Here is a 19,838-nt window from a genome sequence, read left to right on the forward strand (position 1 = left end):
ACCCAATAAAAGCTTTTAGTTCAATATTTTCAACTCTACGGATAGTTGTCACTAAAACTGGTGCGTTAATTAAAAAGCAAATATGCCTACTCTGGTGTTGGCATGTGCACTCTAGCCCAGGGTTTCCCAAAGTCGGTCATGTCTCAATCAATATTTGCGCATAAAGGCGTTTCCACTTCCATTTCTCACATGATCCATTTTAGACACAAAAAGATCCCACCATGTTGAACGAACAAATCTGTCCCCATTTATAAAAATGAGACACGATCGTAATCACGAAATTGATGAGAAAAGGGGGATACAAATAACTGTGCATGTAGAAAAATTGACACAAAAAAGGAGACCAAACATATTTAGTGAAAATGAAGTTTACTTGATAAATAGAATGAGTGCAGTGCATTCATGTCATTTGATTCAGAAATTCTATTTTTTTCATTGAATTTGACCAGATGATGACAAACAAACAGATTTAGCAATAATCTGGAAACATGCTGATCAAATCTGGATCAGTTGATGATGGAACAAACATTGTAATTACACATTTTGTACATCTAGAAAAATATCAAGGCTTCTGTACAAATTCATCAAATCTGTTGCTAAAACATGGTGCTTCATAGAGTATTCATAGTCTTTTAGCAGTAAAGTCCTTGGCCATGTTCGAATACTGATTTTCGTCCTCTATCTTCTCCTCTTTGGCATAAATCCCTAATCTGATATCAATATGTTGGGGCAAACTATGAAGTGGAACACTTGCTTCCAGATACTACAATCTTAGCCAAAGGGTAGAGATTTCACCTATCCTATCACTTTAGATCAGGTATTACTTAAAGGAAGGGAGTAAAGATGAATACATTTTCAAAGACCTCAAACAGGGGCCCTTCATTCCCCCGTGTTGCCTCTCACTAGGAGCCTGGTGTGAGGCCAGCTGCCGATAGACCCTGCAGCATCTCCATCTGTCTCCTTTTGTCCTTGGCTCGGTTGATGGTCATCTTGAACAGGCGGCAGTACAGCTCCATAGCGGCTGGCGTGTCGTCATTCCCAGGCACCGGGTAAGTCACCAGGCTGGGGTTGCAGTTAGAGTCCACCACCCCCACTGTGGGTATATTCATCTTCGCCGCATCGCGGACCCCAACATGCTGCTGGAAGACATTGTTGAGCGTTGAGAGGAAGACGATGAGGTCAGGCAGCCGAACCCCCGGGCCGTACTGGATGGGTGCGTTGGTGAGCAGGCCGCCCTGCCAGTAGCGTGTGTGGGCGTATTCTCCGCAGTCTCGCGCTGTGCTCTCCACCAGGTGACCGAACTGGCGGCGGCGGGAGACGAAGAGGATGACGCCGCCGCGGTAGGCGATGTGGGCGGTGAAGTTTAGGGCGCTCTGGAGGTGCTCCACTGTCTGGTCCAGGTCGATGATGTCTTGGTCCAGTCGACTGCCGAACAGGTAGGGCTCCATCAGCCTACGAGAGAGGGAGGGAGAAAGAGGGAGGGAAGGAGAGAGAGAAACCAGAGATTATTGTTTGTGTGAGAACGTTTTGATGTTTATACTTCCATGTTGTCTCTAATATCTGAAACTGCCAAACATTTTGCCCAATAGAGATGATTTATTCTACTCGTCTGATCCAAGATGGTAGATCAGAGTCATAAGTCTAATATGAACCACAACGACAAGTTGACAACAAATCATAGTGCAACTGTTAGATTAAATATGGAAATCATAGTCAACACACCTGTGTCTGCAGCCTTTCTTGTGGCCGAGGTGAACTCTGGCATCGAATAGATCTTTCAACGAGAACAGTTCTGACAAGCGGAAGAAATCTGGCATTTCAAGGGGAAGGTTCAGGATCTTGTCAGTGACAGCTAGAAAAAAAAGAGAGAAGAGATTTTCTCCTTGTGATGGTGAAGTAGAGAATCTTTATGAATGCGTGTAAAACTTAATATCCATGCCTATAACTACTGTAAGACAGCTAAATGTATTTGTCACTGACAACTGCCTACCTGTGCTGTCAGTTTGCAAGGGGAGTGTTTTGACAGCCGCAGCAATCGCATAGAGAGGTCCACTACAGGAATATCCGGCTGCAACAAGCCAGGGGTGGTGGAGCCCGCGCAAACCTAAGAAACACACCAGCATAAAGTTAGCTAGCAGTCATAAGATAACGACAGTAGCTAACTGCAAAATTACAACGACTACATTGTAACGTTGACCATCCAACTTGATTTGAATGTGTGATATAGAGGGCTGCATTCCCGTGGGATGCCCGCGGGACCCGACAGAGATCATTGCGGCAGGAGCGGGCAGTGAGACAGATTACTTTGGGATTCAAATATTTGTTGTCCCGCAGATTATTTGGAAATGTTTGTCTTGCTGCTTCGCATGCGTTAGCTTAAGCCTACCTATTGTGTTAAAAGCACATATTTTTTCACATTATTCACACACAGAATTCGTTGCTTCAATTTCAGTAGCCTACCTCTCCTCTATAGTTGTGTGTGTGAGTTCAAGTGCGCCTAGTATGTGTTTTCTCATTGAAATAGAGTAGGCTGCTTACATTGCCGGAGAATCAAGTGGCAATTCATTTAAATATGAAATTAACTACATATGATTAGACTGTAGTTTACTACAGTGTCTGTAAATAAATATTGATAATGGAAAGAAGTGGAGGGCCCTCAACAAACGTGAGTCGAGGTGCAGTAAAATGTTTTATTAAAAATGAAAAGGCACAACGCAAGTATAGATTTGGCTACAATGGCGAGCGAGCGTTGCGCCTTTTCATTTTCAATAAGTATTAATGACCCATTTATTTGTCTCTGCCTACAAATCGTCCTCCTAAAAAAGGTAGGTTACAGTGCCTTCGGAAAGTATTCAGACCCCTTGACTTTTTCCACATTTTGTTACGTTACAGTCTTATTCTAATCCCCCCCTCCTCAATCTACACACAACACCCCATAATGACAAAGCAAAAACAGGTTCTAATTTTTTGCAAATGTATTAAAAATTTAAAAAACTGAAATATTACATTTGCATAAGTATTCAGACCCTTTACTCAGTACTTTGTTGAAGCACCTTTGGTAGCGATTACAGCCTCGAGTCTTCTTGGGTATGACCCTCCAAGCTTGGCACACCTGTATTTGGGGAGTTTCTCCCAGTCTTCTCTGCAGATCCTCTCAAGCTCTGTCAGGTTGGATGGGGAGCGTTGCTGCACAGCTATTTTCAGGTAGGTCTCTCCAGAGATGTTCGATCTGGTTCATGTCCGGGCTCTGGCTGGGCCACTCGAGGACATTCAGAGACTTGTTCCGAAGCCACTCCTGCGCTGTCTTGGCTGTGTGCTTAGCGTCGTTGTCCTGTTGGAAGGTGAACCTTCGCCCCAGTCTGAGCTTCTGAGCGCTCTGGAACAGGTTTTCATCAAGTACCTCTCTGTACTTTGCTCCGTTCATCTTTCCCTCGATCCTGACTAGTCTTCCAGTCCCTGCCGCTGAAAAACATCCCCACAGCATTATGCTGCCACCAACATGCTTCACCGTAGGGATGGTGCCACGTTTCATCAAGACGTGACGCTTCGCATTCAGGCCAAAGAATCTCATGGTCTGAGAGTCCTTTAGGTGCCTTTTGGCAAACTCCAAGCGGACTGTCATGTGCCTTTTACTGAGGAGTGGCTTCCTCTACCATAATGGCCTGGTTGGTGGAGTGCTGCAGAGATGGTTGTCCTTCTGGAAGATTCTCCCATCTCCTCAGAGGAACTCTGGAGCTCTGTCAGAGTGTCCATCGGGTTCTTGGTCACCTCCCTGACCAAAGCCCTTCTCCCCCGATTGCTCAGTTTGGCCGGGCGGCCAGCTCTAGGAAGAGTCTTGGTGGTTCCAAACTTCTTCCATTTAAGAATGATGGCAGACACTGTGTCCTTGGGGACCTTCAATGCTGCAGAAATGTTTTGGTACCCTTCCCCAGGTCTGTGCCTCGACACAATCCTGTCTCAGAGCTCTACGGACAATTCCTTCGACCTCATGGTTTGGTTTTTGCTCTGACATGCACTGTCAACTGTGGGACCTAATATAGACAGGTGTGTGCTGTTCCAAATCATGTATAATCAATTGAATTTACCACAGGTGGACTTCAATCAAGTTGTAGAAACATCTCAAGGATGATCAATGGAAACAGGATGCACCGGAGCTCAATTTCAAATATCATAGCAAAGGGTCTGAATACTTATGTAAATAAGGGGGGGGGGGTATTGTGTATAGATTGAGTAGGGGAAAAAATTATTTGATCCATTTTAGAATAAGGCTGTAACGTAACAAAATGTGGAAAAAGGGAAGGAGTCTGAATACATCCTATAGGACTATAAAAAACGTAGCAAGTGTCGCTGTCATCATTCTTGCTGCTTCAAGTTCAGTAGCCATATGTGCGATATCAGGTGCGCGTGTGCTCAATTAAATAGAGTAGGCTATAGCCTATGGATGGGCGGAGAAGCACAGGGCAGTTATCTTTCCAAGGAAGTGTACTTCCTAAATATAATTAGGCTATAGTTTACTCCGTCTGAAAATATTCAGGTAGGCTATAAAAATAGCTCAAGAGAAAGTGCAAGTCTCCAACTCTGCGCTCTTCAAACTACATCTAGCATATTGGCTGATGTGTGTAGCTACACGGACTGAGTTTCTTGTGTCTTTATTGACCTTTTATTTCAATATTTGCACTGTCTCTATGCACACTCACAGGGCCCTACACACTGTCACTCCAACACACACAAACGCTCACTCCATAATTTGCTCACTTACACATAATACGCACATACATTTATACTGACTCTACACACCCCCACGCTGCTGCTACCGTTTATTTTATATCCTGTTGCCCAGTCCCCTTACCTTATACATATCTACCGCCATCACTCCAGTATCCCTGCACATGTAAATATGGTATTGGAACTTACTTTTCCAATATTTCCAGTATATAGTATGCTTACTTAGTGTATTTCATATTTTCTAGTAATACATTGTTATTGATTATTGCATTGTTGGGTTTTGAGTTTGCAAGAAAGGCATTTTACTGTACTTGTGCATGTGACATTAAAACTTGAAATACTAGTATACTCTAGCCCAGTAATACAGATAGCCTAACAATGGGCCACGTGAGAATCTCTGGTAATTTAACCAATTTGTTAAGTTATTTTTATGCATTTGATATTGCCTATAGGGGGCAAAATTGCTGGGACTGGGTTGGGACAGTTCTTACGGTAGTGGGTGGGAGTCGGACAGAAAGCCAGCGGGTGGGTATGAAAAAGCTGTGGGTGCTAACAAGATGAAAAAAATCAGTCCCACGCAGACATCTAGTGTGATGCTACTGCTAGCTAGCATTGGTTGTGTAATGGAATTGTCGGCCTATCAAACAAGCATAGGTTGTACAGTTTTACAAGGTAGCAAAAAAGATTTAAAATCAATTCTTTAATAAGCATAACCAAAATACATCAATTGATTGTATAATGTAAATAAAATGTACCTTTGGTAAGAACTCCAGCTGCCATGCTTGCTTAGGCTCTGTACCGCCCACTGAAGGTCAAATAAAAATGCAACTGGGTAGTTGTAGTCCATTGGATGTTTCGTGCACACTAGATCAAGCGTCAATAATTTATGTTGGACTACAACTCCCATGAGCACTTATTAATTTGTTTATTCAAAAAACTTTATCGAAATGTAATACAAAGCAATGTACAGGTAACAGCCAAAATAAAGGAGACACCAACATAAAACGTCTTAAATAGGGCGTTGGGCTACCACGAGCCGCATCAATGCCAAGGATAGGGCGTTAGGCCACCACGAGCCGCCAGAGCAGCATCAATGCGCCTTGGCATAGATTCTAAACGTGTTTGGAACTCCAATTGTGGGATGCGCAGCAGTGGTGCTTGGGTAAAATCACTGGAGATGTCCAGCTAGTAAAAAAGCCATATTACAAGTTAGTTCGTGATAATTGTGTTGTTTGCTCTATAACCCATTCATTCATAAGCCACTGTGATATAGCCTATAAAAAGGCAGAGACAACAAAAAGACAACTGTCACACAGTAAATAATAAATTGAACTACACATACCTTTGTTTCATCACAAAACCGGAGAGCAAGCTGTCAGGTGAAGTCCACAAAACAAATATTGCATGTAACAAACAGTTAGGCCTACATGACCTATAGCATGGTCAAACAAGTTAATGTTTGACAGTTTACTAAACAACTATACTGAACAAAAATATAAATGCAACATGTAAAGTGTTGGTTTCATGAGCTGAAATAAAATATCCCAGAAATGTACAATACACACAAAAAACGTATTTCTCTCAAATTTTGAGCACAAATTTGTTAGTGAGCATTTCTCCTTTGCCACGATAATCCATCCACCTGACAGGTGTGGCATATCAAGAAGCTGATTAAACAGCATGATCATTACACAGGTGCACCTTGTGCTGGGGACAATAAAAGGCCACTCTAAAATGTGCAGTTTTGTCACAACACAATGCCACAGATGTCTCAAGTTTTGCAATTGGCATGCTGACTGCACTAATGTCCACCAGAGCTGTAGCCAGATAATCTAATGTTAATTTCTCTACCATAAGCCACCTCCAACGTCGTTTTAGAGAATTCGGCAGTACTTCCAACTGGCATCACAACCGCAGAACACATGTAACCACGCCAGCCCAGGACCTCCACATCTGGCTTCTTCACCTGCGGGATGTCTGAGACCAGGCACTCGGACAGCTGATGAAACTGAGGAGTATTTCTGTCTGTAATAAAGCCCTTTTGTTGGGAAAAACTCATTCTGATTGGCTGAGCCTGGCTCCCCAGTGGGTGGGAGCCTATGCCCTCCCAGGCCCACCCATGGCTGCGCCCCTGCCCAATCATGTGAAATCCATAGATTAGGGCCTAATTTATTTATTTCAATTGACTTACTTCATTATATGAACTGTAACACAGTAAAATGGTTGAATGTTGCGTTTAGATTTTTGTTCAGTATAGAACCACGGAGTTACCAGCAAGTCAGCACAAAGACAACAGGAGCACTGCCTCTGCTTTTCCAGCACCATTTCAACATAATCAAATCAACTAGGCTATATATCGTTAGTTTAATACCATGAAAACAAACTTAAAGATACCAAAAACGATTTAGTCCAATCAATGTTGCTAAATATCATGAGGCTGTCCATGGTACTGATTTGTGTCTGTCGTGCGCAAGTAAATAAAAAACAAGTTGGCACACCCTACTTGTAGACTAGTTGAACGCCAATGCCATCCTCTTTCATGTTGGCAAACTGGTCTATGCCTCTGTCATACAGTATGCGTTTAGTTTTTGTTGTCATAGGCAACCTAACTAAAATGCTTGCTAGCCTAACTGCACCAGGACAACCCACAGTTGAGTTCAGCTGAAAGTTGATTGGCTAATTCTTTAATAAAAACTATTTTATCAAGGGAAGCCCAACGCTTGCTCAATCAATTAAATGCCACCGCGGCAACATGCCATACTATTTTGGTCCAGACAACATCAGATACATGGGCTACACATACTAAGACAGAGTGGCGCCGTTTACCTTGCTCTGATGTTTTCTCCGGTGAGATTCAGCTTGCGAATTGAAGTAAAATAATGAAAACAGACCACATTTTTTATATATATATATATATATATATATATATATATATATATATATATATATATATATTTTTTTTTATATATATTTGGGGAAGCCTGGCTTTCCTTGGCACCCGTGAACACACACCACTGGGGATGCGACACCATTCTTCAACAAGAAATTCCATAATTTGATGTTTTGTTGATGGTGGTGGAAAATGCTGTCTCAGGTGCTGCTCCAGAACCTTCCAGAACTGTCCAATTGGGTTGAGATCTGGTGACTAACACACACGTTTGTTTTACTATACTTGTGGGGTCTTTGAGGAACAACAATTGATTCCCATTAAAAATCCTATTTTTCCTAACCTACAATAGCAGTTTTCCTTGTGAGGACCTCACTTATCAGCGTCTTCCTTGGTTTACAATTGTGATGACTTCTGGTAGTCAGCAGTATAGTAAAATACACATACTTTAACACCCACCCACCTACCTACCTACCTACCTACCTACCTACCTACCTACCTACCTACCTACCTACCTACCTACCTACCTACCTACCTACCTACCTACCTACCTACCTACCTTGAGACCCCTCATTCAAAGTCATTGAGATCTCTTGTCTAGCCATAGTTGCCAAAATAATAGGCAGCTGGGCATTTTTATACATGACCCTAAGCATGATGAGATGTTAATTTGCTTAATTAACTCAGGAACTACACCTGTGTCGAAGCACCTGCTTTCAATATACTCGGTGTCCCTCATTTACTCAAGTGTTTCCTTTATTTTGGCAGTTACCTATTCATTCCTAGTCCCTTGTAAGTCAGTTGGTAGAGCATGTTGTTTGCAACGGCAGGGTTGTGGGTTCGTTTCCCACGGGGGACCAGTATGAAAAAAATATATGTATGCACTAACTGTAAGTCGCTCTGGATAAGAGCGTCTGCTAAAAATGTAAAACAATTCCTCTTTCTTGCCAGATGTTCCGGATCTGTTGATTTCATAACCTTGTTTTTCCAAAAGTATCAAGAAATTATATTTCAACATTAATATGAACATGATGTAGAAGAAAATGTATTGACATTGAAAACATTCTTCCAAATCTGTAAAAACAATAAAAATATTGTTGAACAAACCAACAAAGAGCTAAAGTGCAATTTCAACATAACTAACATACTTCCCAATCAAACAATTAACATACAACAGACAAACCCTCTCAACCAACAATAACAGTTATTTAATTTCAATGTTTGATAAGAAATCTTGAAGATGTACTTCACTTCCAAGTTGATTCATTTTTCCTGCAAAGCAAAATCATTTATCATTACACTCAGTTTTTCTCTCTGCATTGTCAGGAAAGGCCCATAAGTAATAGTTTCACTGTTAGTCCACCTGTTAATGAAGCAGGTTACAAATAACATTTGATTTGACTCAAGGAACCCCTTAAGATTCTAATCATGTTATTTATCTCCATATTGTACTATTGTGTTATCAAGTATGGTAAAAATGACAAGATGAGACTGACAAAAGGTACCTGGATAGTGGTAGAAATTGGAGCACCCTCTTGACAGGTTTCTCAATCTTGGTCTAAAGAAAAAAAGCACCCGAAAGATTCCATTGTCAACAAACCAAGTCAACAAACCCCAATTCATCACAAACCTATTCCTGGCAAATTAGAACACACTCTAAAGCCCCTTGCACAATGCCCATACAATATCCAACACATAGGGGCACACCTAGCCAACTCAGTTTTTTTGTTGGTGTTTGTTTGGCATTGTATGGGCAGTGTGCAACAGGCTGAACTGTCCCTGTATGTCACTGTACCTTTGGCTGCTTTACAGCGACTGCTTTACACATCCATCTGAACCTCTTGCTCCTCTCCTCTGTGTTCAGTGCTATGTAAGGGCTGAGGTCGACACCAGGATCAATGGCGCTGGATAGAGACCTGGGGCAAGGCAGGGGAAGTAGCATCAGTGCATGTTTTAGACTGGCTACATTGCAGCCGGCAACAGCAGACTGACTACTAATTATAATTTGGAGATTGGACAATCTGCTCAGACTGAGCAAGATTAATTAAAGACAGCCTCATTTCCATACTCCTTAAACAGTGATTGACACTGCTTATGCACTACACGTTATGCAAATCATGAGTCCTATAGTATGATCATATAATTCTCAATCTCAACAGTAGAGAAATGTAAATGGTCTAGCCGCAGAACAGAGTTACATGCTGTTACCAGAGGGAGATGTTAAGAAATCAAGGAGAGGCCTTGGGAGTTTCTCATTCATGTCTTCCAATCTGTCTGTTGATAAAATGTATCTGGGCCCAAGGTACTGCTGAGTAACTTTGATTTAATACAATAATGAGAGGAAAGTAGGAGGAGACTGAGGCCTTTAACATGAGCTAAATGAGTCATGTACATGGACAATATAGCAAGGGTTACATACAGTGCAATCAGCAAATATTCACACCCCTTTACTTTTTCCACATTTAGTTGTGTTACAGCCCTTATTTAAAATGGATTACATTAAGATTTTGTGCTACACACAATGCCCCATAATGTCAAAGTGGAATTATGTTTTTCGAAATGTTTACACATTAACTAAAATTGAAAAGTTGAAATGTCTTGAGTCAATAGGTATTAAACCCCTTTGTTATTACAAGCCTAATAAATACGTTCAGGAGTAAAAATGTGCCTAACAAGTCACATAATAAGTTGCACGGACTCACTCTGTGCAATAATTGTGTTTAACATGATTTTTGAGTGACTACCTCTGTACCCCACACATAAAATTATCCGTAAGGTCCCTCAGTTGAGCAGTGAATTTCAAACACACATTCAACCACAAACACCAGGGAGCTTTTCCAATGCCTCGCAATTTTTGGTAGATGGGTAAAAAAAAATCTGATATTGAATATATCCCTTTCAGCATGGTGAAGTTATTAATTACACTTTGGAGGGTGCATCAATACACCCAGTCAATACAAAGATACAGGCGTCCTTCCTAACTCAGTTGCCGTAGAGGAAGGAAACTACTCAGGGATTTCACCATGAGGCCAATGGTGACTTTAAAACAGTTACAGAGTTTAATGGCTGTGATAGGAGAAAACTGAGGATGGATCAACAACATTGTAGTTACTCCACAATACTAACCCAATTGACAGAGTGAAAAGAAGGAAGCCTGTACAAAATAAAAATATTCCAAAACATGCATCCTGTTTGCAACAAGGCACTAAATTAATACTGCAAAAAATTTGGCAAAGCAATTCATTTTTTGTCCTGAATATAAAATGTTATGTTTGGGGCAAATCCAATATAGCACATTACTGAGTACCACTCTCCACAGTTTTTCAGGATACAAAAAAAAATGGAATGGAGCTAAGCACAGGCAAAATACTAGAGGAAAACCTGATTCAGTCTGCTTTCCACCAGACACTGGGAGATTATTTCACCTTTCAGCAGGACAATAACCTAAAACACAAGGCCAAATCTACACTCAAGTTGCTTATCAAGAAGTGAATAGTCCTGAACGGCTGAGTTACAGTTTTGACTTAAATCTACTTGAAAATCTATGGCAAGACCTGCAAATGGTTGTCCAATAATGATCAACAACCAATTTGACAGAGCTTGAAGAATTTTGAAAAGAATAATGGACAAATGTTGCACAATCCTGGTGTGGAAAGCTCTTAGACTTAAGGCGTGAGCATGCTTCAGTTCGTCAACGGAAAAATGTGAACGAAAACGAGCCGTCTCTCATTGAATGACGAAGACTTTATTGAAGAATCCCTACTTTTGACCAATCAGTGACGAAGGAGCGTAGACTTCGGCTCCGAACTTCATCTTGCCTCCACAAAAACATGTGTGGGCTCGAACAGCCCAGAAAACCCCACTGAAGTCCAAAACAAACAAAAACAAAGTCACAAAATGTCATCATAATATATGCATGAACTCTTCCGAACTGTTTCGGCTGGGAAGCATGCGGATGCCTTTACCCAGAAAGACTCCCAGCTGTAATCGCTGCCAAAGGTGCTTCTACAAAGTATTGACTCAGGGGTGTGAATACTTATGTAAATGAGATATTTCTGTATTTTATTTTCACAAAATTTGCTACAATTTCTAAAAACATTATGGGGTATTGTGTGTAGATTGGTGAGAGAGGGGAAAAAAAGTATTTAATCGATTTTGAATTCAGCCTGTAACACAACAAGTCAAGGGGTATGAATACTTTCTGAAGGCACTGTAGATATTGTTGTTTAAAAGCAATCCACATTCCTCCAGTGGCAAGTGTCCTGAGTAGCAGCAGCTGGTAGGTACATCTTGAAGAGCTCTTCTGTGATGCATGCATGCCCTCCCGAGGGGCGCAGTGGTCTAAGGCACTGCATCGCAGTGCTAGCTGTGCCACTAGAGATATTTGCACATAATCTCTTGCACATCTAGCATTCCAGTGTTAATACTAATTGTAATTAATTTGCACTATAGCCTATTTATTGCCTTACCTCCATAACTTGCTACATTTGCACACACTGTATATATATTTTCTGTTGTATTTTTGATTATAATTTTTTTTTTTTACCCCATATGTAACTCTGTGTTGTTGTTTTTATCGCACTGCTTTGCTTTATCTTGGCCAGGTCGCAGTTGTAAATGAGAACCTGTTCTCAACTGGTTTACCTGGTTAAATAAAGGTTAAATAAAAAAAATAAAAAAATAAAAGAGATCCTGGTTCGAATCCAGGCTCTGTCGTAGCCGGCCGTGACCGGGAGACCCATGGGGCGGCACACAATTGGCCCAGCGTTGTCCAGGGTAGGGGAGGGAATGGCCGACAGGGATGTAGCTTAGTTGGTAGAGCATGGCGTTTGCAACGCCAGGGTTGTGGGTTCGATTCCAGTATGAAAATGTATGCGCTAACTGTAAGTCGCTCTGGATAAGAGCGTCTGCTAAATGACTAAAATGTAAATCCATGGTCCATCTATGTTGAGCAATATCAAGGTATGTTTCTTATATTGTTGGGGCTATATTTTGATATTAAACTATTTTAAAATACCATATGATTATCTTTTGACATTTTCTCATTGGTTCACAAATACATGCACACACACTCATATTGACCATATCAATCTTAAATTTAGTGTTAATTATTCACATACGGTATGTTCAATTAGATAAGAGGCACCACTGTTGTTGAAATTCACTCTTTATTACACAGTTACACTTTAAAGATACAGTCAAAGTGTCTTTCCTCTGACAGGGAAAACGGGGGAAAGTTAAATTCTTGCAAAATATTTATGAAAACTGGCGATGCACAGCATGTTCAGTAAGTATTTTTTCCTCCTTTTTTTTCCCATAAACAAAAATAAATAACATTCTTTTCACATATGAAAATTCAAGAAAACTACTAGAACATAAAACAAGCAAACAAACAAAAAACGAAACACCAATTGGCAAGTGCAGAAACACGAAGAGCCCGATGAGTTTGTGTGTGTGCTGTTGACAGTTTGTGAGCAGGAAATTATCCATTGATATGGGCAATGTGCCTATGATTGTAAAGAGGACAACTCTTCATGATAGGCCACAAAAATTTGGAAAGAACTTGTATATTTTAAATCAGAGACAAAACAGAGCAAATACACAGAAAGCATGTGTAAAAACAGCATTCGTGACAGGAGGTTAGTCGCTTTTGCTAATTTAACCACTGCTGACAGAATCCTTATGATAAGGGCTTGTTATGAGAATGATCATTTTTTTGTTTCCATGCATTCGTGTCATTAAATGGGGAAGACTGTTAGAATGCAAAGAAATTACAACGAGGGTAAGGGAACACAGACACACACAGGAATATTAGGCTGTTTGAATACAGAGTTTGAAGTATTTGCATTTTAAAAAGGAGTCCCTTTAAGCCACTCATCCCTGGAGCTACAAAACACTTCTACCTCACTCCTCCTTGTTAAAATTATGTCTTTATTGTTCTGTATTTGACCCAACATTTTATTGTACTTGTATAGTATTTGAGGGTTGTTAGGCTTATATATTTGATAGGGTTTGAAAGTGTTGCATCTTTAAAAAAATGTCAGTGAGACAAAAATGACCATCTCAGTTCCTGTAATAAATGACCAGACACACACAGCTGTGCATTGGTGGTATGAACATTCATGCACTAGGCTTGTTGGTCCAGGGTGGTGGCTGATATTGCTTTTAAGGGTTTGAATGATAAGAATGTAAAAGAAAATGGAATCTCAGAGCACAAATGAAAAAAGGAAGGTTTTAGTCTTAAATTCTTGACTACATTGTGTTATAGTATTTTAAATAGATGTATAAATGTACAAACATATAAAAATAAGCTTTGTACTATGCTCATTTTGTGTATCAACAACAAACAAACAATCCCATGGAACCTACGAATGAACGAATGTACTTGAATTGACATGATATCCTCTAGGAAGGAGGGCACACTCAATAGGCTAACTAAAAAAAAAGGCTATGTGAAGTTATAAACAAGGAAAAAGCCTGTACTTACAAAGTAGGAAAGCCCTGCTTCTTCTCTGGGCTCGTCCTCTCGTCTGACTCGCTGACATCTGTCTCATCTACACACTCCTCCTCTCCTCGTCTTCCTATCTGCTCTCCTCCTCTCTCCTCTGGCTTTCTGCTCTCCCTTTCTCTTTCCTTCTCTCCTGCTGACAAGTTGCTTCTCCTTTCCTCCTTTCCCTCAATCATTGTCACTTCCCTGCTCCTGACCTGTACGTGGTTGGTCTTGTTCCTGGACAGTTCGACAAACGTGGTCTGGTTTACGTTCACGTTTACCACGCTGCTGTCCGACAGCCCGGGGGTCAGGATTGGAGATTGACCCCAACCGCTGCCCGGCCCTGACCCATGACCCTGGAGGAAGTACCTCCCTGACGGCCCTGTCTCCACAGGTCTCCTGGTTAGGCTGGGGAACGGGGAGCTGAAGACGACGGCCGTCTCTGAGGATGAGGGGCGGTGGAAAGGAACCAGTGGTGATCTGATGATGCTCCCAATCCGTACAACATCACGACAGGTGGAGACCGGTGTGTCCAATGCAGGTGCAGGCTCAGCACTCCTCCGATGTTGATAGATACTGGCTGATACTCCACACTGATACGCTGGCGTGGTGGCTGTCTTCTCACCGAAACTAGGTGAGCTGTACTGGAATGGGTTCCGGTTATGGATCTTCTCTTTTGTCTCAATGGGGGGGAACACTTGGCTCTTCAACCACTGCTCTGAGTCAGTCCTGGGCAAGCGGGTGCTGGGGCTTGGAAATGACCTGTTGCTGTGACCCCTTGCCACCTCTGAGCTGGCACTCTGGGGGGCATCACCGCTTCCTGAACCCAAACTGGATCTCCTCCTCTTCTCTGCTCTGGCAGCCCCATCGGCAGGCTCCAGGGCTGTAGGATAGGAGCTGGGGGTGAGGGTTGAAAGGAGGCACGATCCCCTGGCTGTTTCTAGGGTGGAGGTGGGGTTGGGGTTTCCCGGGGGTGTGTTTGGAAAGACTCCTCTGTCCGGAACTCCTCTCTGATCAGGACTGCTCTGACGAGGCAGGTCAGGGAATTGAGTAACGTCCATTCTTGGAATTTCAGCCAGCTGATTTTCCGTTTTGATGAGTTTCTCTGTGAGAGGGCCTGTAGTTTTGCCCTTGTCGTTCCCAATCTCCTTTCCATCTCCTGTTTTCACAGTGTTAGTAGAAACTTTAGCCTTTTCCGCCAGGAACTTTCTGATCTCCTGTTCAATGCTGTCGTCGCTGTCCACTGAACTACTATCTTCCTTTATCTGAAACACCACTGGGTTATTATCTCCCGATAGGCCTCCTACACCTCTTGTCCCTTCAGATCGGTCTGTCTCATATGCCTGGTTGAGGGGCTCCTTCTTCTTATTGCTCTGTGGATGCTTTGACACATTCTTACTCACATTGCACTTCTCTCTGTTGTCGTTCCCACTCTGGGCGGTAGGAGTTGTAGTGACTTCAAGGCTAGTTTTCAAAAGACTGATGGTCTTGGGTTCAGGCTCCTTTCTGAGCTTCTTTAGCGGCGATGCTGTTTTTCTAGACAAATGCTCATCATCCTTGAGGCCCTTCCTTGACTTCAACTTCATATCTCTAGTCTTCTTTTTCAACTTCTTCTTTGTCTTGAGCAAGTCTTTTATTGCAGTGTCCAAGTCTTCGTCACTGTCCAGTGAGCTACTCTTCTCTCCACTCTGTTCCCTCCTCCTCTCTGAGCCCTTCACTGATTTCAGTGGGGCTTTCTTCAGGGATGACACGGATGAGCTTGACCCTCTGTCATGCTCGGTCAAGGGTTTTGTGACTGCCTCTTCTTTCATTTTGAGATCAGTCTCTCGTTCCTCCTTGGAACCCTTCCTGCTGCTGCCTTCCTCTTTGCGCTTTCTTCTCGGCGTCAAAGACAGCCTCAGTGTTTTCTTCTGGGCAAGACTCAGTTTGGTGGTGTTCTCTGGTTCTGTCGTAGTGTTAGTTGCATCCGGACTTGTAGTACCAACAGCTGAATCAGGCCCAGGTGAGAGTTTGTGCATTTGGGCCTTCTGCTCGAGAAACTTCCGGATTTCCTGTTCGATCCCCTCCTCACTGTCAATGGAGCTCTCATTATCACTTTTATTATTATCATCAGGGCAGTTTGTGGAGATGAGGAGGGAAGTGGTGGTGGTGGACTCTGTGGAGCTGCTGTTGATATTGATAAGGCCTGCTGCTGCTGCGTTAGGGTTAAAGGCCTCTGGAATTTTGATGACAGCTTTAGAGATGTCCAGAATGGCCTCAGCACACATCAACTCAGCTGTGGTGGTAGTGATGGTGTTTACCTTCAGGGTGGCTGGGCCTGGGGCGGTGGTGATGGTGTTCACCTTCAGGGTGGCTGGGCCTGGGGTGGTGGTGATGGTGTTCACCTTCAGGGTGGCTGGGCCTGGGGTGGTGTGCTGCCCCTGCTCCCTCTCTCGCAGGGGCTCCACTTGAGTCGAGAGGAGGAGGCCATTCCCTTTGCCTTTGGGGCTGCTAGCTGCTAACCTCTTTTTGATAAGAGAGAGTGAGGAACCTGGAGTTTGTGAGGGTAGATAGGATTTTACATCCCTAGTCTCAGGTTTCTTCTTTTTATTTTTAGACAGTTTGTGTTTTTTCATGGCCGCTGCCTGAGTGCTGGTGCTCTCTGGACAGTGCAGGGAAGTGGCTGCTTTACTCACTTGCTTTTGTTTGGGGGGTAGAGATAGAGAGAGCTTGGGTGCACTCTTCTCTTTCTGCTTCTCCAGCTGGTAGTGGCGGATAGCCTCCTCTATTCCATCATCGCTGCTGCTGAAGTCTGACTCCTCTTTGAGAAGAAGGGGTTTGGAGGACTGTCTGCCTCCTCCTTCATGTCTCTCTTCCTGCTTCTCCTGCTGGTAGCGTTGAATAGCCTCCTCTATGCCGTCATCACTACTGCTGCCACTGTCAGATAAGTGTTCCTCCACCTTCACAGCTTTCACCACAGGACACTTCAGTTTGTCAGAAAGAGGGTTTGAATTAGAGGGGCCTCTCTTCTCTTCGAAAGAGGACAGTTTTTTGACCACCGCTGCTTTGCTTGTTGTGTCCAATTTCTTAAAGGGATTCTCTTTGCAGGTGGGTGTCTTACTTTTTACAAGTGTTTTCATGGGCGGGGGTGTGGTGTTTTGCGTTTCTGTTTTGACACTTCTCGGGACCTGGTTGCTGGCAGTTAAAATCTTATTGCTGTCGGATTGTTGTTTGGGAGGTTCCGGAACGGTTGGAGGAGACTCCCTCCGTGGCATCTTGGGTGGCTGTAGAATATTAGTAGAAGGCTCTGGCTCGGCCTTGCGTTTGTGGTCATCCTTTTCCTTCAGGTACTCCTGTATGGCCTCCTCGATCCCTCTATCCACAGAGTCATCGCTGTCAGAACTCTGGCTCTCCGAATCAACATTTGAGGAAACTTCTGGCACTGCCAGCAAGTTATCAATGTGAGTGGCAGGAAGAGGGCCTCTGAATTTGGGCTTGGGCCCCATCACCACGTGAGGCCCCCTCCGGGCATTGTAGCCCTGGCCCTGGGAGCCGCGGGCTCCGGCCTCCTGTCCTGGTTTTCCTGATAGCACCTGGTTCCCCTCCGTCTCATCGCCCATGTCGAGTGAGGACTGGGTGCTCCTTAGGCTCTCTATGATCATCTGGACCTTCTCTGGGATGGGTGTTCCAGTAGTGGACAAGTCGCTGTCAGAGTCATTGAAGCAGATGGGCAGACCGCTAAAGCCTCTGGGCGGACCGCCACACGATGACTTCCATTCTGTGTGAATAGCCGCGACTGGAGTTACGTTCATCAAGTACATTCTAGTGTGGTGCTGGGGTGGGTGTGAGCATGGGAGCACATCTGCCTCCGACCACACTCACATCTTTACATCTGAAACAAAGAGAGAAACGAGAGTCAAAATACAGCTTTTGTATGCATATCATACAACATTCTTTAAGTATATTGTTCAGATAGTCACTGTAGGCTATAGGCTACCCATCATTGCATTTCGATTATGGATCTATAAAGGTCTACATCACATTACTGCTGACATGCTCCTTTATTGAATATCATGATTATTTCAATGCTTTTCAGAACTACAGCAATGCTGTAAGGGCATAGGCCTAAATTGGCAAAAATACAAAATCTGCCGAATATGAATGTCTTATAACTAATGAATCACTCAACCAATTAGGGTTATTCTACAGATAGACTGCGGTATGCACGAATACACTATTAAACTAGCAGCAGGTGAAGGGGCGGTCATGTGTAGCGCGATACTCAAACCCGCCATTCTATATCTCCACTGTCTGTAGCCTACCAATGAGAGCGATAAACAACGTTGCCGACTTCCAAGGCTGCAGTAGACCGCTGAGGAAGGGCCGCAAGCCCGGAGAAGACCAAGCCTAGGCTACACAAAAACGACTTCACAAAAACGCCGATATCGTGTGATACACGAATAGAACGGGGATAGATGAGAAAATGTACATGTATAGGCAGTGTATGAAGGTAGAAAGTCAAAATAGACGACAATCTATGTCCAAATTGTGATAGCCGTCATCATACATAATTTAACCCGAGAACGACAACACTGGATCCAAAAATAATGTTACCATCCATACTAACTGCTAAAATTGAACTTTACCTGTGACAACATTAACATAGTCTGCATAAGGCTATACCTGATAAATAGGAACGTTTTCTTTCCAACAAAATCATTCACGTATGTCGAGGGCATTGTCTCCGTACCTCAATGCCCCGGTTGTCGCAACGCCACCCCCGGCAGTCCCCATATCCCTCTAGCCGCTCGGGCTGCACTTATGCCCAGTGTGTATCACTAGGAGACACCGCAGACCAACCATGTTCCTTCGCTACCCGGCCACTGATCTTCCAAACCCTCACTTTACGTTGTCATCTTCTCAAAGGACACGGGTTATTCGATAATATTTTTTATCACTAACAACGATATTAATTTAAATGTATAAAACATGCGGGATTCGGACATTTCATTGAACCTATTCGTTGTCTTGAGAAATAAGATACTTGCGGGCCTCTTCTGTACAACCGGCATTTTTCTGCGAAGAAAACCTTTGTATTGTGCACCTCAACAACCTCTATATTCACACATAACTATCCGCACAAGATATATGAGGACATCAACTTAGTTCAACTTACCTGCTTATGGTTGAATCGCTCGTACACGTTAAATGTCCACCAGTTTCCCTAGTAGCTACTAGCTAATTCTATAGATTTCAGCAGTATTCACACACAGAACTGACACAAGCAAACAGTGCACGGTCTCGAACGCCCCTTCCTCTCCACCTCCGCCAGCTTTTTTTTTAAAGGAACAGTAAAGGAACATAGCCTAACTCTCAAAGTTGACCAATGACTGTAAGGACTATGCTAGTTTATGTAACAGCTCCTCCTGATATTAACCTACAAACCATTTTATATACAGATATCATTGATATGGACAGATATATTAGACATTAATCAGGGAAGCCTAATTTAATTACAGTAGCCTATGATTTTACATATATAGGGTTTGGTTGTTTAGCATGCACAACTATGGGGTAAAACAGATGGGGTTGGCTTAGGTTGTTGACAACATGTATGCTATATTTTGTCTCCAATGTTTATTGAAAATCTAAAAAAATACGCACAATGAGCACTTGTTGTCTCTCAAATACATCGTTACAGTTGTTGGTTAGCTAGCTAGCACATTTTTTGCCATATTAGCATAGACGTGACATCAG

The 19,838-nt window shown here is 42.9% G+C and overlaps 2 protein-coding genes across 2 annotated transcripts; both read right to left on the reverse strand.

Annotated features, from left to right (window-relative positions):
• Positions 1–355: 355 nt before the first annotated feature.
• Positions 356–6,793, reverse strand: LOC311099534 (small ribosomal subunit protein uS2m-like). The gene is made up of 5 exons (XM_084140235.1): positions 6,068–6,793; positions 5,481–5,530; positions 1,991–2,104; positions 1,723–1,852; positions 356–1,452 (listed from the first exon to the last, which is right to left on the reverse strand). Exons 2-5 carry the CDS (start codon positions 5,503–5,505, stop codon positions 903–905), a joined length of 819 nt encoding a protein of 272 aa, XP_083996361.1. The 5' UTR covers positions 5,506–5,530; positions 6,068–6,793; the 3' UTR covers positions 356–902.
• Positions 6,794–8,636: 1,843 nt separating this feature from the next.
• Positions 8,637–19,363, reverse strand: ppp1r26 (protein phosphatase 1, regulatory subunit 26). The gene is made up of 5 exons (XM_084140809.1): positions 19,258–19,363; positions 14,100–17,973; positions 9,408–9,528; positions 9,118–9,170; positions 8,637–8,884 (listed from the first exon to the last, which is right to left on the reverse strand). Exons 2-5 carry the CDS (start codon positions 17,900–17,902, stop codon positions 8,860–8,862), a joined length of 4,002 nt encoding a protein of 1,333 aa, XP_083996935.1. The 5' UTR covers positions 17,903–17,973; positions 19,258–19,363; the 3' UTR covers positions 8,637–8,859.
• Positions 19,364–19,838: the final 475 nt, after the last annotated feature.

The sequence above is a fragment of the Coregonus lavaretus genome (assembly GCF_964263955.1).
Source record: "Coregonus lavaretus genome assembly, chromosome: 24".
NCBI lineage: Eukaryota > Metazoa > Chordata > Actinopteri > Salmoniformes > Salmonidae > Coregonus > Coregonus lavaretus.